The following is a 23216-nucleotide window of genomic DNA, read 5'->3' on the forward strand; positions in this document are numbered from 1 at the left end:
ATTGTAAATGGTTGTTGAAAGTCCACGTGGATGACAGCTTTTGAAGAAGTAATGTAACATCAGATGTTGGATGCTTCTAAAATTGAAATAAGTCTCTTTGCAGGGCACAGGAGTGACTATATGGAGTGGGTATCTCTAAAGAATGGCAAATGTTCTAAGGTTAATTGCTTTGTAAATTACTTTGGTAATCTAACAGAATATTATGAAAAGAGCTAAAAACAATAGAAGAACAACACCAACTAATAACTAAGTGAGGATACTTGAAATCCAAGAGTTAAGAGATGTATAGTATAACATAAATCTACTCATTTATCTAGAATCCTTAATCCAGTTTAGGGTGATGGGGGAACCAGTCCATCACAGGGCACATTCATACATGCATTAACACTCAGTCATAGGGTAACTAGTGATTCTCAACCGACCCCATAACACGTTTGTCTTTTGGACATGAAGGAAACCCCACACTGAGATGGGGAGAACACGTAAAATTGACGCAGACTTTAAGTTGACCAGAATTCAGGCTCAGCCTTTGGGATGAGGCAGTTCTGATAAAGCAATATAAAAATGTAACAGAAACATGTAACTATGCAAGATTTATGTTTATCAGTAAACAGCTGTTGAAATTAACAGTAATGAACACATCGATAAACTTGAGCTGAATATAATAGAAACCAAATTCACAGATTACTTATTATCAAGCTGCCTTGTTCATTTTAATCTTAAATTTTACTCTTTAATTGATTCAACTGTAAGAGAGAACCAACAGCTAGCCAGCTTACTTGATCCCATATGGATCCATCTGTAAAATACTGGGAAATAAATAAGGAAGAAAAAATGTAGGTGGAGAAGTGAGGAGTAGCAATCTGCCCTGAAGCAAAAACGTTCTCAAAATGTTTTCATAAAAGAAAAATCTATCTATCTGACAGGGCATGATGTGACAACTAAAAAGCCAAAGAATTAAATAACACATGTCATAAACAGCACAAACTGGATTTTAAGTAAAAACAAATCTGTGTCCATCCAAAAAAATGACTGTGACACCATTCCCAGTTTAGGATGCCAAGAGACAGGGTAAACTCAGTATGGCACAGTTCAAACCCTTTCATCCTTCAATCCATTCTGTAACCTACTAATCTATTTCCAGATTGCAGAATTGTGTACAAGGAAAGAGTCACCCCTCAGGTACTGCACAATCCATCACAGGCATACTCACCAACCCCTCATATTCAATTAAACCAAGATAATTTACAGTCAGTAATTCACCTTAAAGAGACAAATGCAAGTTAAACAAATGCAGGATCGCCTGCAAATTTGCACAAGTGTCATATCTCACAGTAACGAAAACCTTTATACAGGAAGTAACTGATTGTCTAATAGAGATGGTTTGTCAACTATATTTGCATTTTGAAAGACTGCAATTTTTTCTATAAGTTCAAAAATAAAGTATGTTTAAAGTTTTATTTGTGGTATTCTTGTAGTTTCCTGGACACATAGTTATCATAACTGTTAATAGAAAGATATACAGTACACAAGCCACTCTGCCAATCCTTACACGCATGTAGGAATTCAGACATACTTTCCCTTACCCATTAGTATGATAAAGTTACCCTTGTGCCCCATGAGTTATTACCTCCATAGCTCTGTACCTATACAGTATTATGGCATAGCTCCCTGTTGGTGGCACATTATAACTGGAAATAATAACATCACTGCTGTTCAAGCCACCTATGCACCTTACAACCCAACTACAGACCTGCACTATGGTTTAAGATTGCAATTACAGTCCCTGCCAAGTCCCCTTTAACACAACAATTAGACTCAACCAATAATTGCCAAAAATAATAACTATTGGGTCCACAAATTACTCCCATGAAGGTTTACTAAGATAAAACATATCTAGAATATAAAATTCACTTGAGTTTAAAGGGCATTTCAACTGTATTTGCCTTTCTTCCTCAGCAGCTGGAATTTGGTAACAACTAGAATGCTGAATGTAGTGGGTAAGTTCTGTTTGACACAGTGTACTTTGATCTCTGTAATATGTGGTTATTAAGTAGATGTGATATATTAAATTCTGGGGTATTCTTACATTATTGCTCCAGTTTTCTATCTGATTTATCCTATTTTTTGAAAACATTAAGATTTCCAAGCTAAGCCAGCAGAACATAAGTAAAAACACACCATATACATAACTTTTACACCCACCGGCCACTTTAATCAATTGCTTTTAACGCAAATATCCAATCACCTAATCTCATGGCAGAAACTCAATGTATTTTGCCATGTAGACATTGTCAAGACAACCTGCTGAAGTTCAAACCGAGGATCAGAATGGGGAAGTAAGGTGATTTATGTGACTTAGAACGTGACATGGTTGTTGGTGCCAGATGGGCTAGTCTGAATATTTCCTAAACTATTGATCTTCTGGGATTTTCACGCACAACCATCTTTACAGTTTACAGAGAATGACCCAAAAAAAGGGAAGATATCCAATGAGCAGTAGCTGTCTGGGCAAAAATCCTTGTTGATACCAGGGGTCAGGGGAGAATGGCCAGACTGGTTCAAGCTGATAGAAAGGCAAGTAACTCAAATAACCACTTGTTACAACCGAGGTGTGCAGAAGAGCATCTCTGAATAATCAGCATGTTGAACCTTGCAGCAAATGGCCTACAGCAGCAGGAGAATACACTGTGTGACATTCCTGTGAGTTAAGAACAGCAACTGAGGCTACAATTCACACAGGATCACCAAAATTGGACAATAGAAAACTGGAAAAATGCTGACTGGTTTGATGAGTCTTGATTTCTGCGGGGACATTTGGATGATAGGGTCAGAATTTGGTGTCAACAACATAAAAGCATGGATCCGTTCTGCCTTGTATCAATGGTTCAGACTGGTGGCAATGACGTAATGGTGTGGGGGATATTTTCTTGGCAAACTCTAGGCACATTGGTACCAAACTGAGCATCATTTAAATGTCACAGCCTACCTGAGTATTGTTGCTGACCATGCCCATCCATTTATGACTACAGTGTACCCATCTTGATAGCTACTTCCAGCAGGATAATACACCATGTTGCAAAGCTCAGATCATCTCAAACTGGTTTCTTGAACATGACAATGAGTTCACTGTACCCAAATGGCTTCCACAGTCACCAGATCTGAATCCAGCATTTCACCTTTGGGATGTGGTGGAACAGGAGATTTGCATTATGTGCAGCCGACAAATCTGCCAAAACTGGATGATGCTAATATGTCAATATGGATCAAAATCCATGAGGAATGTTTCCAGCACCTTGTTGAATCTATGTCATGAAGAATTACGGCAGTTCTGAAGGCAAAAGGGGGTGCAACCCAGTACTAGCAAGGTGAACCTAATAAAGTGGCCAGTGAGTGTACAAACTGACATACTTTTACAATTTAAGGTGGTAAAATTGCTGTTGACTCTTTTTGAGGGTTTCTGTGGTCTAAAGATTATTGTTGTGGGCAAATTATTATTTTTTCTGAAATCATAAGAACATTAAGCAATTAAACAAATGAAAAGAGACCATTCAGTCCATCACACTTGTTTGTTTAGCTAATAACTAAGCTGTCCCAATATCTCATCCAGATGCTTCTTATAGGTCGTTAAAGTTTCTGCTTCAACTACATGTCTCAGTAATGTGTTTCAGATTCCCACAACTCTTTGCATAAAGAAGTGCTTACTGGCTTTAGTCCTAAATGCATTTTAACCTTAAGTTGAAGTCTGTTGAATGAACTTTATTAATGCCTTTAAAGATTTTGAAGACCAGGATTAGGTCCCCACCCCATCTCTGATGCTTGAGATTGAATAGGTTAAATTCTCTGAGCCTATCAGAGTAGGACATGTCTTTAAGTCCTGGGTCATACCTGGCTGCTCTCCTCAGAACAGCCCCAAGTTCTGTTATGTAGCATGGTGACCAGAGAAGCACACAATACTCCAGATGTGATTTCACTAATGTTTCACTTTAACAGAAGAGGTGAAAGAAAGATCCCCTGAGGAGACTGTGTTGATGAAGACAACATGTGAAACAGACAACCATTTACATTTATTTAAATCGTGTCTGTTAAGTGTATTTCGGCCACCCTATCAAGTGAAATTCCAAAACACATTAAAAAAGGAAAAACTATATGCAAGAAGGTAAAGCTGAATGGTATTATGGCTGATGAGAAGTCAACAAACAGGAGCCTCACTTGAGACTTGACATCCTCCTGGTTGTTATTAACAGATACAGCTTAAATAAAACTAGTATCTTTGCTTCTCTATTAGCCTGGTAGGAAACCAGAAATGAATCTAATAAGCCTAAAGTTTTCTATAACAGCTTCAGCTTTACATGTTTTTCAGATTATTTCTTTATTTCTGATATCAGAGCCACCAGTATGAATTCATTCAAAGTTAGGTGGTACTGGCTTCTAACTACATTAATTACTGTTGTCTGCTTTAATCGCAACATGAAAGAAAGTATGATGTTAAAAGAAGTTCAACAACTCTGCACAAGATTTCAAACATCTTCCATTAAAAGAGTAAGATTCAAGACTTTTATTTGCTTCAAATATGGTAAAAATGTTCTCAACATCCATCTGTTTAAAAACCTTCTCTCCCTTACCTAAAACCTCTTGCTTCAGGTATTAAACTTGCTCAGTAAAATCAAACTGCAATTAAACAGAATTTATTAAAACCATAAACTAAATCAGTGTTGCTGTTAAAATTGAGACTTTTTAAATTATTATTGCTTTTTGGCAAGACCAACATTTTAATGCCTAACCAGAGTTCAAATTATGTGTGGAGAATTTATGTACAATTTTATTTTTATAATTTAGATTTTTATTCCAAGTTTTAAAAATCATGGGGCAGAGTGCTTTTAGTTAAAACAAGTATGCCTAAATGTACTTTTTATTTGGATTAAAAACATCCTTGTAGACTGTTTGCACTCCAGAATGTATTTTGTTTTTGGAATTTTTGTCTTTTCACAATTGTCTGTTGTAAATCTGAAAGAGCTAAACATGAATGTGATGTGCAGAGCCTTGTGATGGTTTGGCTATGGGTGTGTAGCTTCCTTTACTGACCAGCTGTATTGCTTCTTTTTAGTCAGATTACAAACTGACAGACATCTGTCAGAGATTTCTTCAGGTAACACTGTAGAATTCCCAAAAAGAAATGCAATACAGCCAGTGGGACTGACTGTGGACGTTGTACCACATTAATAATCGTCTGCTTCAATAATAAAGTTTGCCTCTGACTGAATATTAAGATAAACAGCTCTAGGAAAAAAGCAACTGAATGACTTTAAATGCTTTTTCTGGTATTACTGATTCACATCATTGTTCATTAACATTCAGACATGCCCACTGCTGTACCCTCTAACAGCTGCATTGCTGTTTTGATCCATTCTCTCTCTTTATCGAACTCCAGTCCTGGAGGGCCGCAGTGGCTACAGGTTTTCATTCTAATCCTTTTCCTAATCAGTGACCAGTTTTCACTGCTAATTAACTCCTTTTCTCTTCATTTTAATAATCCTATTTTTAAGGATTCAGTCCTCTGAATTGATTCTTTTCTTCATTAAATGGCTGCCAAACTGAAATGAGACATGAAACGAGTCGACAGATGACCAGCTAAATTGGGGCTTCAAACTCCAACGAATTTCTTAATGAGAAGCCAATTCTTGCTGTTAATTAAGCCCGTTATTTATTTCCACAGCTTGTTGCTGCTCTCATTCTGCCACAGCAGACATTTCCAAAACGGTTGATTTTTCTTTTTGTCTAAGAACGCCATCAAAATGTTTTGGTGAGCTGAGAGATCAGCCTTACTGAGACGTTTACCTTTCTTTATTTTCAGATATTGTGTGATGGTCACAAGTGAGCTGGTTATGTGGCAGCTCTTTTTGTGTCTCATTATAGTTATTAAGGAAAAAGAGACAACTAAGGGGCCCGAGTCAAGTAAATTAAAACTAAAGCAAAAGAAGTTAATTAGCAATAAAAACGGGTCACTAATGAAGAAGATGGTTAGAATGAAAACTTGCAGCCATTGTGGCCCTCCAGGACTGGAGTTCGACACCCGTGTTTTAATTGTTTAACAGTCATATGCTCTGTGTGGCTGAATATCTCAGAGAGCATTGTCCCTGTAAAAACCACTCATGCAAGCTTCTCTGTAATCCCATTGAAAATATGTGTCATCTTGTAATTCAACTAGTTTATTATGTAAGGACTACATATTCATCAGGATTATAGTAGGATACAGAAATGTGGTACAATGCCCTGTAGCCACCCCAGCTTTCACTGAATACCTCTGCATATGCATCATTTACCTGTCTTGCGTTCATGATATAGATACAAGTAGCCCTGAGATCTAGCAGCAACTCAAATTGTCTTAGGTTGACTGTAAGCAGCATCGAGATTGCAATGACAGAGGTGCAACAGAATCCACGAAACAGTTAACACAAATAAAAGTGGCATTTTCATAATTCCATGAATAGAAGGCACAAAAAACAAATGCAGGATACTTTGAAACATAAAGAACAGACTTGGGGAAGAACAGACTTGCTGCTAGGCATGAGTATACCAGCATGGGGCTAGGGTTTGGACCCAGGATTCTATAAATAAAATGTATTATTATTTATACTGTTAGAAATGTGGGGCGGCCATATTAAGCACCACAAGTCAAGCACACATACATTAACTACACCATAAATATGTTTTATAAATTCTAAAGGTAAAATAAAGTGACAAACAATACTACTGTATAATAAGAATCTTAACCAAATTATATGTGATAAATGTCACCGCAGAATTTATTACTGAGGTTGCCAATTGGCAATACTGTTCAATAAAGTAAAAATGTAAAAAAAATTAAATTTAGGACACCAGTAAATTAGGGTGCCACTTAAAAATGACTAAAAATGTTTAAGGTCTCTTCTATTTTTTCAGTTGTAAAGTGCTTGCTGTCTGTTTCCATAACATTTTATGGATTTAAAAAAAAATCTGGAGGTGTCACATTCAGCTTGAACTAGTAACAGTTCACGAGCTTTCAGTGTTGTTTCAACTTCAGATGTTGGTTCTACTACTGCAGGTAAATTATGATACTTCTTATTTTTTTAAATATCCTTTCAAATTTACTTCTTTATCACTATTGCCTGCCATTTTGTTGTTTGCTCTTTGTAACAATTACAGTAATTTAGCATCTTTACAGTAATTTGCTTGTTGAATGTGATTAGATGAGTTTTTAATTTATGAACTTTTTTCAAGTTGTTTTTTTAACTACTAGTGTTCCCATTATTTTAAGGTAATTTATTCTTATTTTACCTTCTCTATACTTATTACTCAAACTTACTGCACAATTATAATTGGGGTCAACGTTTTCTTGACTTGGCAATTTGCTTGTGTTTGAAATTTTGTTTACACCATTTGTTTTCTTTGCTTTTCAGTAGTTACATGATGGCCAGTTTGTTTGCACCTTTGACATGTAGCCACAGTACAGTGTGGCTAGTTGGTGAGGCAACTGCTCATATAAGTGATCATAAGCAGCTATACAAATGGAGACACAATTTTGTTACACTGATCAAAAGTTTGATGCTACCAACTGACTATCTTTCAGTTAGTTCAGATGAATGGAATGATCACCCAGACTATCAAGCAGCTGTGCGTTGTGTCTGAGAACTGCGAGTTGTAAATTACTTTTCCAAAAGAGGCATTCTACTTATTCAGGATTACAATTCTGCGATAACAACTGCCGAGGAGCAGAAACAATGCATTCTACAGACAGTTGAAAGGCACAGGAAGATGCTTCCTGATAGCAGAAAATCTTTTGTCACTGCCGCACAGTGACAGCATTTTCTAGTTAATGACTATAATGTTGTGCAATATAATTTTGATTTACTGTTATCTGGAAATGCACCATAGAATGCTATTCAGCGACTACAGAGACACTGCATTTTAATTTTGCATACTAGTGACCAACAAACCTATGATGAATATACTGAATAGTACGGTAAGCATCACATGTACAGAATTTTCATTTCTCTCTGACATTTCGCATACCTTGTGACACCACTAAAAATGCTGTAAACGAAATGAAATTTCTTGCCTGTCATGTCATGTGTACGTATATTCAACACATTCAGGACTGAGAGTTGAGAAATTCCAACATTTAATTTTTATACCCATTTAAGTGCTACCCTAATGTAAATCCTTAATAATATTAATGGTAAAATCACAAATCTATGCATATAATCCTTTTTAGTGCAGGGAAAAAAAACTTTTGTTATACATATTTCAATGCTGTCAGAAGTGTTGGAAAGTCCCTTGTCGCGGACAGCCAGGTCCCATGACCGGCTGGGACACCCCTTCGACATATGTTCCAAGGGAGCAACCACGGGCTGCTCAATACCTCCTCCGGGACGCTTGGTGGTAACGTCCCTGGCTGACGGTGGTGCCTCAGCTTCCCACAGGGCTCCATGGGAGATGGAGTTCTCCATAGCCCTGTTGGGATCTGGGGTGGCTGCCAGTGGGTGCTGCATGGGTCCCTGAGCCGGCCTGGACGAGTCTTCAGTCCCACCCGGAAGTGCAACCGGAAACAGGTGATCAAGCACCTAGAGCACTTCCAGGTGGGCTATAAAAGGGGCCAGCAATCACCACTCAGTGGCCAGAGTCAGGAGGAAGAGGAGGAGGACGACAAAGCTTGACAGGAGGAGTGGTGGTGCCAGAAGGGAGTGTTGTGTTTTTGCTTGTGCTACTTTGGACTGTGGTGTTGTGAAGACGTGCCCCACAGGTGAAGAACATGAAAGTTCTCTTTGTGTTTCTACACGTGCCTTCGTGTCAGTCTGTGCCGGGTCAGGCGCAATATATCGCCATATTACACCCTATATAATTACAATGTATTATTATTATTACTATTGAAAGTGAAAGATGATTGATATAAATAGAAAATGTGTATAAATACAAAATGTACTGAGTGATCATGTATGTAGTGTTTTATGCTGGTGTGTACTCTGTCATGCGAATGCAAGGAGGACTTTTCAAATACAATGACCTAATACAAAATGTCAGCAAAGATATTTGACCTGCAACAAATAACCAACTCATTGGGTCCCACATGTGAATACAAGATACTGCATTAAAATAAAATCGTTGATTATATATATTTTATTGGCTACCATGCCTCTTATGGATAGCACAATTTAAATTCTAAACCTTGTACTAGAAATGTGTAAGCCTTTATCATATCAAAAAAGTTTGCTAGGTCTGCACACAATTTCTCTAGGGAACAGCATAATGTGAGCTAGGGTAGATAAAATATTCTTGCAGTTACAGAATGATAAGAATTTGTAGGCAAGTCCTGATTCATACTCATCTTTTTATGTGTGTGAGGATGTAAATGATTTGCTGAGCCTTAATAATAATGAGTCTGATACTGACAAATAATAGAAATATGAGATGTGACTGCTCAAATGTTGGAAATATTTAACACATCAAACAAGCTTAACATTTGCTTAAATCTATGAAATCTTTATTTGTTTCATCTACATACACTTAAAGGGTATTTACTAAAAACACAATGTGTTCAAAATGTGTCATGATTAGGCATAAAAGAATCTGGTGCAAACTAATTTAGCTTTTTACCTTCAGGCAGGAATTCGGTTAGAGTTTAATATCTGAGTAGATGTGCTTTTATACAAAAGATATAGTGAAGTTAGATTAGTTAATGATAAACAAGTATAAGATCAACAAACCCTCAGGTAGTGCTCCCTGTAGTCAATTTCATTACTGTTCTGTGTTTAGGACTGTATCTGATCTGCACAGTCACAGTACAGTAATTACAGCATTTTAAATTAACAGAGTCTTCTTTAAAATATTCTTTCTACTTTTCATGACTAATGAGATTTATCTTTAACTATTTTTCTTACTGCGGAGATCCTTGACCCACGGTCAGGGTTGTAAACTGCCTATCAGTGCATTGGCTGCCAGCATTAAGACTGCCTAAAAATATGTGCCTGTAAAATCTATAAATCTTTTGTAAACGTAATTTGGCTGTCAGTTTGCTGAGATCATCAGAGAGTGCCTTGACATAGATGATTACAGCCAGAAAGGGTCAACAAAGGCCCAGTTGTGTTGACCCTGTCACAGTTAACATCATAAGGAACTAACAATTAGTAAAGCATGAGCTACCCAGACAAATGCCTACAGGGAAGTTATAGACAATAATCAGCAATGGGAAGAGAACGGCAGTGTAAGTAAATTAGCTGCTCCATTGGTGCAAGTATCTAACTGCTGACTACTGAAAGTAGGAAATGTATAAACCACAGCACTAGGGCGTTTCAGAAAAAAAGAAAAAATAATACTGTAAATCAGCTGTATCACATATATCACAAAGCTATGTTTAAGAAAAAGACAAAAAAGCATAATCAGAAATCAACGTGAATCACCAAAAGTGAACACTCAATCCTTAGCAGTCCTGTAAATAATTTTATTCAAACACCATACAGCATCTCATTTAGCTTAGTTATCCAGGTCTTATACTGTACATCTATACAAGGATAGACTAAGAGTTTTGGTTTCATTTGGGACTGAGGACAAATAAAGTACCACCTGTCTATTTATTACAGTGTCCAATCCAGAACACAACCCTAAGTTCTGACATTAAAATACCACAAACCTTCATCCATCCACCCACCAATTTATTTTCAAACCTGCTTAATCCAATTCAGAGTCTATCCTGGCAGAAAGACACACCACTGGATGAAGTATCATTCCATTACAACGTATATTCACGCACATTTCCATACTCATTTTTAGTTTGCCAATTTAAAGTAATCAGTTAAGCTAACCTGCACTTCTTTCAAAAGCGAGTATTCAAAAAATATCAATGCAAACAGTTGGAGAAATTTCAAAATAAACATTGCCACAGAACTGGCTCAGATTTGAGACATTTTTCTGGGGCTGTGAAGCAGCATTACTGACCCCCATAGCAAACATGAAAATGGAAATTTACTAAATATGAATGTGCCGTATACTATACCGTAATATCAACAAAAAATCAATAAATTAGCCATATAACCTTATTTAAATCATACAGAACAAAATATCAATCTTTAAAAAACACCTTATAAACCATTTTGGTGTTAGTTTTGTGTAAAATGGTCAGAATGGTACTCATTCCTGGGTCAGGGTTTATTGTTACTACTTATCTCAAACCCTGAAACTATTTTCATCACAGAAGTACATCAACCATTGTATGTGAAAGTGGCCAAGCTAAACAGTAACACAATGATTACAGAAATATTTCAGATTGAGACATGTAAAACTATAAGTATCTCTACTCACATTATCTTCAGTTACAGGTTTTTCCACCACTACTGCAGGCAAGTTTAAAGAAGAAGGGGGTCCTAAGGAGACCACTCCATTACGGTTCAGTGCAGCATTCAATTTTCCATTAATGTTCAGGCTTAGGGTATTAGTCTGGGAGCTGTGGCTTGCTATACTAAGGGAACTACTTCGTCGCTTGTGCCATGGTATAAACAGAGAACCTCTGCGACTCTCATTGTCCCCTGCTGCACTGTATTCATCATCTGCAAACTCAGCATCCTGGTCTCTGCTTCCAGGACTTCCCCGATGGCTGGACAAGATTGTCTGACTTAAGCGAGGAAAAACCTGAAAAATTAAAAAAAAAAAACATTAGAATGAAGCACACACTGTATGATAATTGTTCACTGTATTGTTTGACTTTTCATATTTGCTCCATTTACTATTTGTTTGTGTAGGGTAAAGCAACAATCTGCTAACGTTAGGGCAATTGGATCAACCATTCACAGAAAAAACACTACAAGGTGCATAAACGAGACTCTTATCTAGATATTAAATCTGAGTAACAGCATGATCAGCATTTACAATATGCTTCACCTGACTATCAGTGAGCTTAGCCCGATAAGGGCCATGGTGGTAACATGGAAACCAGACCATCCTATCTATCCTAACCAACTTCTTCCAAGCCCACCTGGTAAATTTTTATATGCTACCAAGCAAGTTGTATATAGCCTAATCCTTCCAATGAACCCTGCTTCTGTTCCTGAATCTTTTCTCAATGAGTCATGCATCGGACACCTTCCCTAGGAAACTTCCAGGTGCATTTTTAACTATATGCCCAATCCACCTCAAGTAGCTTCACTTGATCCACTGAAGCAGCGGTTCTAACCTGAGATGTTTCTGTATTGCTGAGTATCCCTGCACTGGAACATTGTTTCATCTGCATGAACTATTATGTAACCACCTATTACACAAGCTAATTGTGATTATAATATAGACCATTTACTTGAAAATGTCTGTCAAAATTCTTTACAAACTTAATTGAACAAAAAAGTATCAATAACAAATATACAAACCAAAGGCAATTTTGTATAAAAAGTGTATACATATCTGAATTCAACAAAACAAAATCTGCGGTGGGCTGGTGCCCTGCCCGGGGTTTGTTTCCTGCCTTGTGCCCTGTGTTGGCTGGGATTGGCTCCAGCAGACCCCCGTGACCCTGTAGATAGGATACAGCGGGTTGGATAATGGAGTGATGGATGGACAAAACAAAATTTCTCCAGCCGTCTGGAGTTTTTTTTTGTTTTTTCTGTCCTCCCTGGCCATCGGACCTTACTCTTATTCTATGTCAACTAATGTTGTCTTATTTTAATTTCTTACTTTGTCTTTTATTTTTCTTTTCTTCATTATGTAAAGCACTTTGAGCTACTTTTTTGTATGAAAATGTGCTATATAAATAAATGTTGTTCTAAAAACATTCCCGAATTAAGACATTAAAGAAGTACTCCACCCAAAAATGATATAGATGTTATTTTTTTATATGTTACTTACCCCATGTACTTTGTAATGGTGGCAGAGAAAAAAAATTGAATTTCATGTTTTCATACAGAATGGGGAGAAATAGGTTTATGACGTAATAGAAGGCAATAGTGAAAAATGCTTTACAACAACAAACGGTTTGAAAATCATCCATAGAAAAAGGAAAAAACCTCATATTACTTATCTTACTATTACTAATCCATATGTACATTATCCGGTCATTATGTTCAAAATACAGGCTTTATTGCTAAAACATTGTTATAAAGTTAATTCCAGAATTATCAGCACACACATAAGCAGGAAACATAAAGCCTTGTGGAATTGACTATTTTTCAGTTTCAGTTCTCATTCATTGGTCAAGAGTACCGTCTTCAATTCAAAAAGCAACTAATGACTGAATAACATACTGCTAATGAGTGGATAATGTACACGTGGATTATGCAACACCAGTAACTTACGTTTTTTAAAAATATGAGATTAAAATAGTTTCTAGGCTAAAGTACATTGGGGTAACATAATAAAGATCATTTGGGGTGAGTATTCCTTTTGGCTTATGAAACATGAGGATTCCTTTCAGACAGTATGTGCAACTAAACAACAAAATACTGTACATGGTTTATTAATATTTTTTTTGATGATAATTTTTTATGAAAGCAGGTGCCATATTATATAGTGCCTATAACAAGTATTCACCTCTTTCAAAGTGTTTGTGTTTTATTGTTATACAATATTATACCACAGTGATCTAACTTGGATTTTCTGACATTGGTAAGCAGAAAACAGATTTCTTCAAAGTGGTCTAAATTAATTACAAGTATAAAACACAAAGTAGCAAACTGCTTAAATATTCACCTAAATCAGCATTTAGTAGACGTACCTCTGAACATGTTGATGCTACTTTATAAGCACTGTACTTAAGGGCATCTTAAAGCGTTAAAGAAAACAGGATAATTTTTTGAAAATTTTACTTTTAAATATTATGCAGTTTAAATAGATACTACATACCTCAAAAATGCACCAATAACAATGCAATTTTAGTATGAAAGTATGTAAAATGTTTTCAAAATAGTAGTTTAGTATAGCTGTCACCAATACGTTACATGAAATAATTTAGCACATTGGACACAGAAGTTAAAAAAAAAGCAGTAAGTATCACTATTAGTGTTTGAATCAGAGGGAAGACCCATCATAAGCTGGTGATAAAAATTTCGTTTTCCATAAAACTCTGTCAAAATGTAACAGGAACTTTCAATCTGCTTCAAGAAATATATGGTAATGCAAACAGTTCAAGAGCACATGAATATATGACTAGGGCCATTTCTGGGCACAGGTGGTCTAGGCAAGTGCCTAGGGTGCCCTGTAGTGGCCAGGTCTTATTACTGCAGCTCCATGTAGAGATTACCATCTTTAGTTTGTTTAGAAAATTGTGTCTGGACCAGACCAGAACACAAAGAAATGTTTATGTCGTGCACCTCAGCAGTGTCAGCACAGTCTGCACTATGCAGTATGCACAGCACAGTCTGTTCCCCAGAAACGGACCTGGGCGACGCAACACTTTTTGTATTTTAAAACAATGCAGACCTACGAACAAACGAACTCAAAGTGAATGTCAGATTATATTGTTATAAATTATTTTTGAATACTAGCAATGTTTGGTCTTAACATCTGACGATCTATACAGTCCAACAATAACATCAACAACAACGATGATGATGCCAATAATAATGATCCTCAAACTGTAGCACAGAAGAGACAGACATGGCAAAATGAAATTAAACAATCAAAACGGCTGAAGGACTGTAGCTCTTGAGTGAATTGCTAAAAGCTGACCATGGTGAAAATGGTTCCTTGTCTTTGCCTGAGCTGCATCATTAGACTTGGTACTCCAATACTGGTGATGCATTGAGGGATCACATCTTTGTGGGCAGATGTTGGAAGCTCCTACAAAACTGCAGTCTACAGAAGTGCTCATTTTGTGAATTCTGATCACAGACTTGTTGTTTCTACTCTGAAAATCCAGCTTAGGTCCAGTAGCTACCACCTACTAGGAGAATGAGGCTGGACATGGCCAGCATCCAAGATCAGGCTGTTTCTAATGAACCTGCACACACTTTTCATGAGGAACTTGCAGATGTAGGTGTGACTGCCAATTCTAATGTTATGTGGGAGACCTTCCGTGACAAGACCGTGAAGGTTGCTGAGGATTGTGTTGGTGCTGCCAGTGTTCCCAGAAGGAGGTATTTCATTTTGCAGTACACCCTGGGTATAATCAAGGTGTGTTTCAGCCTACCACTTTATGGCAACTGGGACTACCAGGAACTGAGAAGGATGGCTGAGACGACTCTGAAGGCAGATAAGGAAGCATCTGTTAGAGGAATCTGTGAGCAAGTAACACACACACCTATGGTCTAATGATCCACGTCCTGCTTACAAATGAATCAAAGCATTACGCACATCTGAATCTGTTCCTTGGAGAGTCGCAGACAGGCTGGGTGATGGAATGGTCTTTACGGATGATGCTGCAGTTGTGACCCACTGGGCTAATTATTCGGCTAAGATGTTGGACATCTCTGGGTTCATGGTTCTTGAGACTGATCCTCCAATTAGATGTGAACCCAATCTCACCAAGATTGCACAGGTGGTGAACCAGCTGAGGGTAGTGAAGGCTGCAGGGATCTGTGGTATCCTAGGTGAACGTCTCCAGGCTGGTGGTAAGGCTGACCTCCTGACACTCTTTGCTGGAAAACAGGGCTTGTCGTCCCTATCTGGAAAGGGAAGGGTGATTGCCTGGATTGTAGCAACTACAGGGGTTTAACACTGTTCTCAGTGCCTGGTAAGGTATTTGCTAGATCATCCTCAATAGAAGTCTAAAATCGACCACATCCTGGTGCTGAGGGTTCTTATTGAGCACAAACGCAAATATAGAGTTTCTTTGCAGCCTTTGTCCATTTTCATAAAGTGTTTGAATAAGTTGATCAAACTGCCCTGTGAGACATCCTGAGACTTCGCAGTATCCCCCTGAAGTTGCTGTATATCATTGCCGGCCTATACACTGGTACTGTGAGTGCTGTGCAGAGTGGAGGCATAACCTCTGCGTTTTTCCCAGTTGATTTTGCAGTTTGTCAGGGATGTGTTCTTGCTCCTACTCTGTTGGGAAGGGTCATGACGTCCAGAGTCTGTGGGGCATCTATTGGTGAAGACAAATTCACTGATCTTGACTTTGCTGACAAAGCTGTGGTCTTCACAGAGTTAATGGTAGCAAATCAGGGCTCTTGAGAGATTTAACGAGGACTCTGACAGTTTGGGCTTGTGAGTGTCCTGGATAAAAACCAAGATCCAGGCCTTTAATCACCTCTTGGGTACAGCCATCAGCAGTGTGTCTGCAGAGACGGTGTTGACTTCATTGAGAGGTTTAATTTCCTCGGCAGTGACATTCATGTCTCTGGTGACTCTTCCTATGAAGTCACTAGACAGATTGGGAGAGCATGGCAGGTCATAAGGTTGCTGGAAGGGGTATGTGGCGATCATGATATTTCTGCAAACGTATGATCCATATCTTCAGGGTCCTGATGCTCCCTGTTTTGCAATATGGTTGCAAGACTTGGACAGTATCCAGCGACCTCAGATGAAGACAGGATTCCTTCTGTACTATGTCTCTTCTGAGAATCCTTGGTTTGGCTTTGTGTCGAATGAGCAGTTGCTCATGGAGTTCCAAATGAGGCAAATTACCTGCATCAGTTATGGTTCTATGGCTATGTGGTGCAACTCCCCGAGGGTGATCCGCCTTTCAGGATCCTCATTGCTGAAGGCTTGAATGGCTGGACCAGATGAGGGGCAGGCCCACGTAACACCTGGCTGTGGCAGATAGATGGTTATTTCTGGAGGGTGGGACTGGACCACGTGTCTGCTGTGGGGGTTGCCAACCAGGATCCCAAGGTGTTTCGTTGTGTGTTGGGTGCATCAACGTGCTGTACGAGTGAATGCTCCCGAACCTGACCTGACCTGAAAGATCCATCTATGCACCAAATTTAAATGGTGGAGACAGAATACTCAATATATAACATTTTCAGCTTATTGACTCTGTTTATATATTGAATTCTACTATTCTACTACAAAACGCAAACTTTAATCTTTATCTGCTTCTTCAAACACATTGATCTCACAGCACAGAAAGTGACTAGCAACATGTACCTTTTCTTCTGCGCACATTTAGATCCTGTAGCAGTCTGTGAAACAATACTCAAACATGATTTTGTGCATATTATTTGTGACTAACATCTTAAATTTTTCAAGACAGGTTTCTGTGACCATCTGCATTGTGACTGGTACTATCTTTGCTGCTCAGCATTTAAAGCTTGATTTGTTTTGTTTTTTTAAATCTCAAAATGTGATTTTGTGGTCAGTCCTCAGACCAACCAATTTCACCTCCATTTACTCACAGTGATGATAATGATAACCAGTAGTGAAAACACCCTTCTTAGAAATGTCTAGTGTGATGGACGATATGCAGGGGCGAGCATCCTGGCCGGGAATGGATTGGTGGCCAGACCTATGCCACTCCAAAAAATGGGGCATGGAAAACTTTCTTGCTCAGAACAGAGGCAGAGGATGTCATTGCCAGAAGGAATACACGGGCGTCCCGGATGGATTAGAGCCAGGAACAATACCCAGCCAGGAGGCCCATATAATGGAAGGACTAGGGAAGACAATAGATTTGGTACATTGCATCCTCCAGAACGTTAGATTACCACAGGGCACAATGGGACTTAGAGTCCTTTGTCTCAGCCCTGTTGGATGACGTGGGTGCTGCCAGGAGGTGCAGTGAAAACGGAGGAGCCATATGGCATGGGGTTTCCACCTAACCCGGAATTGCTTGTAAACTACATGGGCGGAAGAGCAGAAGCACTTCCGGGTTAACCAATATAAAAGGACTTGCCAACCTCATCCAGGTGTCAGGTGGGAGTGGACAAAGCTCGCCTGGGTGGTGTTGAAGAGTAGAAGAGAGAGAACAAGAGGAAAAATGGAAGAGAATTGAACCTGGATGGAAGGTATTTGTATAAATAAATGTGTTTATTTGAAAGGGACTGGTGTCTGTGAAGTTGTGTCTGGGGTTTGAGGCTCTCTGGTGCCCCCTAGTGGATGACACTATACATTCAGAAATCCTGTTACTATATACTGCACATATGAAAAAGAATAGAAATGAGTGAGAATTTGAGAATATACAAAATTATTAAAATACTACACTTTGGCATAAATATACAAAATACAATTTTCATTGATTTACATAAAATGATCTTCATTGTATTATAGACAAAAATGCAAAAATGGGTAAAAAATTATTGTGGACATTTCTTATTTTAAACTTGTACAATATAATGAAATCCTTAGTGGTGCAGGTTTCTTTTTGATAAATTACATACCTTTGGCAAATCAGTGGAATCCATTTTAGGCATTTTCTCCTCATCACCATCTTCTGTCTCTTCAGAGAGAGTCTTCTGTCTTTTTTTTCTGTTTTTCCTCTCTTTGGCATCTTTTAAGGCCAAAGGTGACATTTCTGGAGATAGAACGGAGTCTGTCTCTATTTTACTAACAACTGCCTATAGAGGGTAAAAAGAAGATAAGGAGTTTTTTCTTTCTCTTTAGATAAATTATGAAGAAAGGTATATTACTTTGGTACAACAACTACATGAAAGAAAACAACATACTGCTAATATGTTGATAATTCATGTTTTATCTGCAGTAATAAAACAGCATGTACATTTTTAGTCATCAAGAATACATTTGGTTCAATATATAAAAAAACTTCTGTTTTATATGAAGTGTCATAGAGACCTGAATCCCAGTTCTTCACTCTCTGTGAAGATGTGCCATTTTCCCAGTCCATCTTGGCAGTGATCTCATCAGACCTGCCTCTACTGTAAAAAATCTTGGTGTCATTTTTGATTCCTCCCTCACTTATTCCGCCCACATAAATCACATTAAGAAACTTTGTTACTTTCACCTCCGTAACATATCCCGTGTTCGCTCCTTCCTCTCCTTCTCTAATGCTGAGAAACTTGTCCATGCTTTTATCACATCCCGCATCGATTATTGTGATTCCCTAATGGCAGGTGCCCCTTCTAATCTTATATCACAGCTCCAGCTTATTCAAAACTCAGCTGCAAGAGTCCTTACTCGAACCAGCAGCAGCGAGCACATCACACCCATCCTGCTCCGTCTTCACTGGCTCCCTGTGTCCTACAGAATCGAATATAAAATCCTACTAATAACCTACAAAGCCTTAAATAATCTTACACCAAACTACATCAGTGACCTTCTCCATCACTATGTGCCTGCCCGCCCACTAAGGTCCTCTGATTCTGGCAATCTTGTTGTGCCCCTCACTAATCTACACTCCATGGGTGACAGGGCCTTCAGCTGTATAGCACCCAGACTCTGGAATGACCTACCAAAATTAATCAGGTCAGCTGACTCCATGAATTCTTTTAAAAACAACTCAAAACTCATCTGTTCAGGAAGGCTTTTAGCTCTACTTGACTTTATTACCTTTCTCTCAGTTTACTTCTCTGTCAAGATGCTAATGTAACCTGTATGTGTGTGCGAGACCATCAATTATGTTGTCTGTTTTTTTTTTCAGAATTTACTGTCTTAATCTTCTTTATTTATTTATCTGGTTTGTACAATGCTATATACTGTATATTCTGCCGTTCTTTATTATATTCTGTAAGTGCCTTGAGCATGGGAAAGGCGCTATATAAATAAAATGTATTATTATTATTATTATTTATTTGATGTACAAAAACAGAACTAAATGGTACTATTGTAGCTTGCTTGTGGTACTTTATGGTATGAAATTCTACCCAAAATCAGCTTTTCTTTCTTGAATGTTTGAGGATATGTTTAATTTTAAAACTTTCTCAATTTTACGAACAGTAAACTGGACTTCTCATTTAAAGTTGCACTTACACTGTGTTTCCCCTGATACTGGAATAGAAGTCAGCAGTCATTGAACCATGAAGTGAATATGTATGAAAAACAATTGTAGACCCTTTACTAAAGCAGCAAGACAAGTTCATTAGACAGAGACTGAGATGAACTGACGTGCCAACATCATCCTTATGAGCTGAATTTTAAGAAGAAGCATGGAGTGTGTTGTGTTACTGCTGTTTGCATTCTAGTTGCCGCTAAGGATCTGTGCAGTAATTTTCAACAGCTTTTTTTCCCTTTAGAAGTTTTTTTTGCCCACACATGAGCAAAATAGCGGAGTATTTCGGGGAAGCATTTGAAAAAGATTGTTGTTACTTGTACTTGCACTTGTTACTTGTATTCAAAGATAGCATCGGTGAGGCAAGGCAGGGCAGAAAGCACACAAAATGGAAGCTGAAATCAACAATTCCCTAAGTAAATAATTGTTGTCATAGTGTTGAATAGTATTTTACCTGAAAATGCAGGACATCTCTATCTAATAAAGTCCAGGTTTCACCTAAGGAAAAGTCATCCCAGATGGAGGATCACAGGAATCGTGGGAAAGAGGGGTCCTTTCATCGGATTGGCTGGCCCAGCACTGTTTCAGCCGTGGAATGGCCAAATGGGGGAGGCAGCTTGAAGGATGAAGTCTCCAGGACTCTATACAAATCCAAATCTTATTATGGGATATATCATCTACTGTTAAATTCTGCTCTGTACTTCTAAAATTTATATTTTTTATTTCTTACTATATTGAGAAATTGTTCTGTTCTGTGTACTGCATTGTATTGTATTGTATTGACCCCCTTCTTTTGACACCCACTGCACGCCCAGCCTACCTGGAAAGGGGTCTCTCTTTGAGCTGCCTTTCCCAAGGTTTCTTCTATTTTTCCCTACAAGGTTTTTTTGGGAGTTTTTCCTTGTCTTCTTAGAGAGTCAAGGCTGGGGGGCTGTCAAGAGGCAGGGCCTGTTAAAGCCCATTGCGACACTTCCTGTGTGATTTTGGGCTATACAAAAATAAACTGTATTGTATTGTATTGTATTGTATAAAGTAACAGTGACTCCTTAATGGCAAGAGGTTAAGGCATAAAAAGAATAACTGGATAGAGAACTTACAGCACTTGAAAAAATAACATCTTAGCGCTAGTTGAAACCATGGACATATGTGTTCATTCCTTAGGAAGAATGCATTTATTTTAAGTACAGGTAGGCGGCTGACTTCAAAGCAGTTAATGGGGGAGCTCCACAGTATGTAGACAGGCATCTAGTGAGAAAGCAGCAATCAGGCACAAGCGGCAGTAGAAACAGAGAAGTGAATAAGTAAATAACTTGTCGCAGATTTTCTGTAAGTGAGTTTTCTAAGTAAGAAGAAAGTAGTGTGTAAGAAGTTTTACTCAATAGAACAGTTCTTAGCAGTCAAGAAGGTTAGCGCAATTGAGAGGGCAGCAGCACCAGAGTTTATTAATATCAAGGAGTACAAGCAGTGAAAGTGGAGAACTTCGAAGTAGGCAAGTAATAAGAGGGGAGCAAAGTTAGGAATACAGAAATGGCAAAAAAATAAAGTTAATAATCTCAAAGAAAGACATACAGTATAACAGGCAGTCAAGGGGAGAAGAATAGTGTACAAGCCTAAGGGGCTAGAAGGTGTTAAATAACTGCAACAGTTTTTTAATCGGTTAACTTATAGATTTTAATCATTTAAGTTAAATAATTTAAATTTAGTAATCCAAGGCCAAATTTTACAAATGAAGCCACTACAATGCAAATCTTGTTGGATGTTGGACTTTTTGGAGTATGACTTGGTGTTGCTAGTCTTCCTTGAAGGCTACTTCTGCAGGAGATGTCAGCTAATTTAGCACCACAGGCTCGGGGTTGCTAAACTGGAGGAGGAGCTGGCTGGTCTGGGTTGTAGTAGGGAGTTGGCAGACATAATCCTGGTGAACATTAGGGGGACAGTGTGTACCCCTAAGGTGGCAGAGAAGAAGACTCCAGACCAGACAAGTACAGATAGGTGGGTCACAGTCACAAAACGCAAGGCAAAGGGTGCACACTGCCCCAAAGCATCAACCCTGGAATTGGAAGTGTCAAACCATTTTCAGATCCTTGACATGGTAGGCAGGCATGACAAGCTCTAACAGGCCTCCTCAAAACCAGTACCCAGAAAGGTAGAAGTTGTGATAGTGGGGTACTCAATCATTAGGGGAACTGAAGTGCAAGTTTGCTCCAGAGACTGAGAATCTCAAAGAGTGTGCTGCCTTTCGGGTGCATAGGTGGAAGACCATCCAGTAAGGGTGGATATGCTCTTGGCCAGAGCAGGGGTAGATCCAGTTGTCTTTGTTCATATTGACACAAATGATGTATATAAAGGCAGTCTGTCAGTTCTGTAACCTGAATACCGAACAAAGAGTTAGGTGCCATGCTGAGGAGCAGAACTGACAAGGTAGTCTTCTCTGAAGTTCTGCCTGTGCCACTCACCAGTCCAGGTAAGACTGGGGAGATTTGAAGGCTTAAGAAATGGTTCAAATCTTGGTGTACGATAGAAGGGTATAGGTTTATGGGGTATCAGGATGGGTTGCATATGTACTAGATGGGCTACTCAAGAATTATTTAAACTTGGGAATGGGGGTTGCAAAAGTAAAATAAAATATTAAAAATAACTTGCCTTAATGCTAGAAGTGTCAAAAAAACAATTATTGTGTATGTAACTGAACAGAGTTACGATATTATAGCAATAATAGAAACCTGGCTAAAAAAAAAAGATGTGGATGAGTATAACATATATGGTTACACAATTTTAGGAAGGATAAATAGAACAGTAAAGGGGTGGGGGTTTACGTTTATGTAAAACTGAATTTAAATGCAAGTATTCTTCAGTTAGAAGATGAACTACATCTTAGTGAGGACATAGTTCCTCTGAAAAGCATTAGGGAAAGAGGCCTCATTTCAGGAGAGTGCTATGGACACCCCAATGCAGACAGTAATTTCAATATACATATTTTTAATAATATTTTAATAATATTAAAAATGCACCTTTGCAGGGGAATATCATAGTCATGAGGGATTTTTACTACCTGAATATTAACTGGGCTAGTACAACAGCAGGAGTAAAAACATAATCAGTGACTGTTTTTTAATACAGTATGCTAAAGCATAAATACAGGCGGAAGCCAGTCTAGATTTAGTATTTTGAAATAACCAGGATAGAATTCAGTGTGTATAAGTGATTGAAATACTAGGGTCAAGTGATTGTAATTAAAAACAATTTTTAGTGTTTAAGAAGAGCACATATTCAAAGAACAAAACTGTTAAGTTTAACTTTGGCAGGGCAAATTTTGCATAGATCTCGCAAAGTCTAAAATGGATAAACTGGAATAAGCTTTTAAGTGTAGAAACAGTAA

At 38.2% G+C, this 23216-nt stretch overlaps 1 protein-coding gene across 1 annotated transcript in view; it reads right to left on the bottom strand.

The window, feature by feature from the left end:
- The window catches only part of LOC114653135 (sodium channel protein type 5 subunit alpha-like), a 387074-nt gene that overhangs the window by 79202 nt on the left and 284656 nt on the right, over positions 1–23216 (bottom strand). The window contains exons 11-12 of the mRNA XM_051928793.1: positions 18273–18449; positions 11335–11661 (exon numbers count right to left, since the gene is read on the bottom strand). Coding sequence (XP_051784753.1) covers positions 11335–11661; positions 18273–18449 — 504 coding nt within the window. The remainder of the gene's footprint in view (positions 1–11334; positions 11662–18272; positions 18450–23216) is intronic.

This window comes from Erpetoichthys calabaricus, chromosome 6, assembly GCF_900747795.2.
Source record: "Erpetoichthys calabaricus chromosome 6, fErpCal1.3, whole genome shotgun sequence".
NCBI classification, from domain to species: domain Eukaryota; kingdom Metazoa; phylum Chordata; class Cladistia; order Polypteriformes; family Polypteridae; genus Erpetoichthys; species Erpetoichthys calabaricus.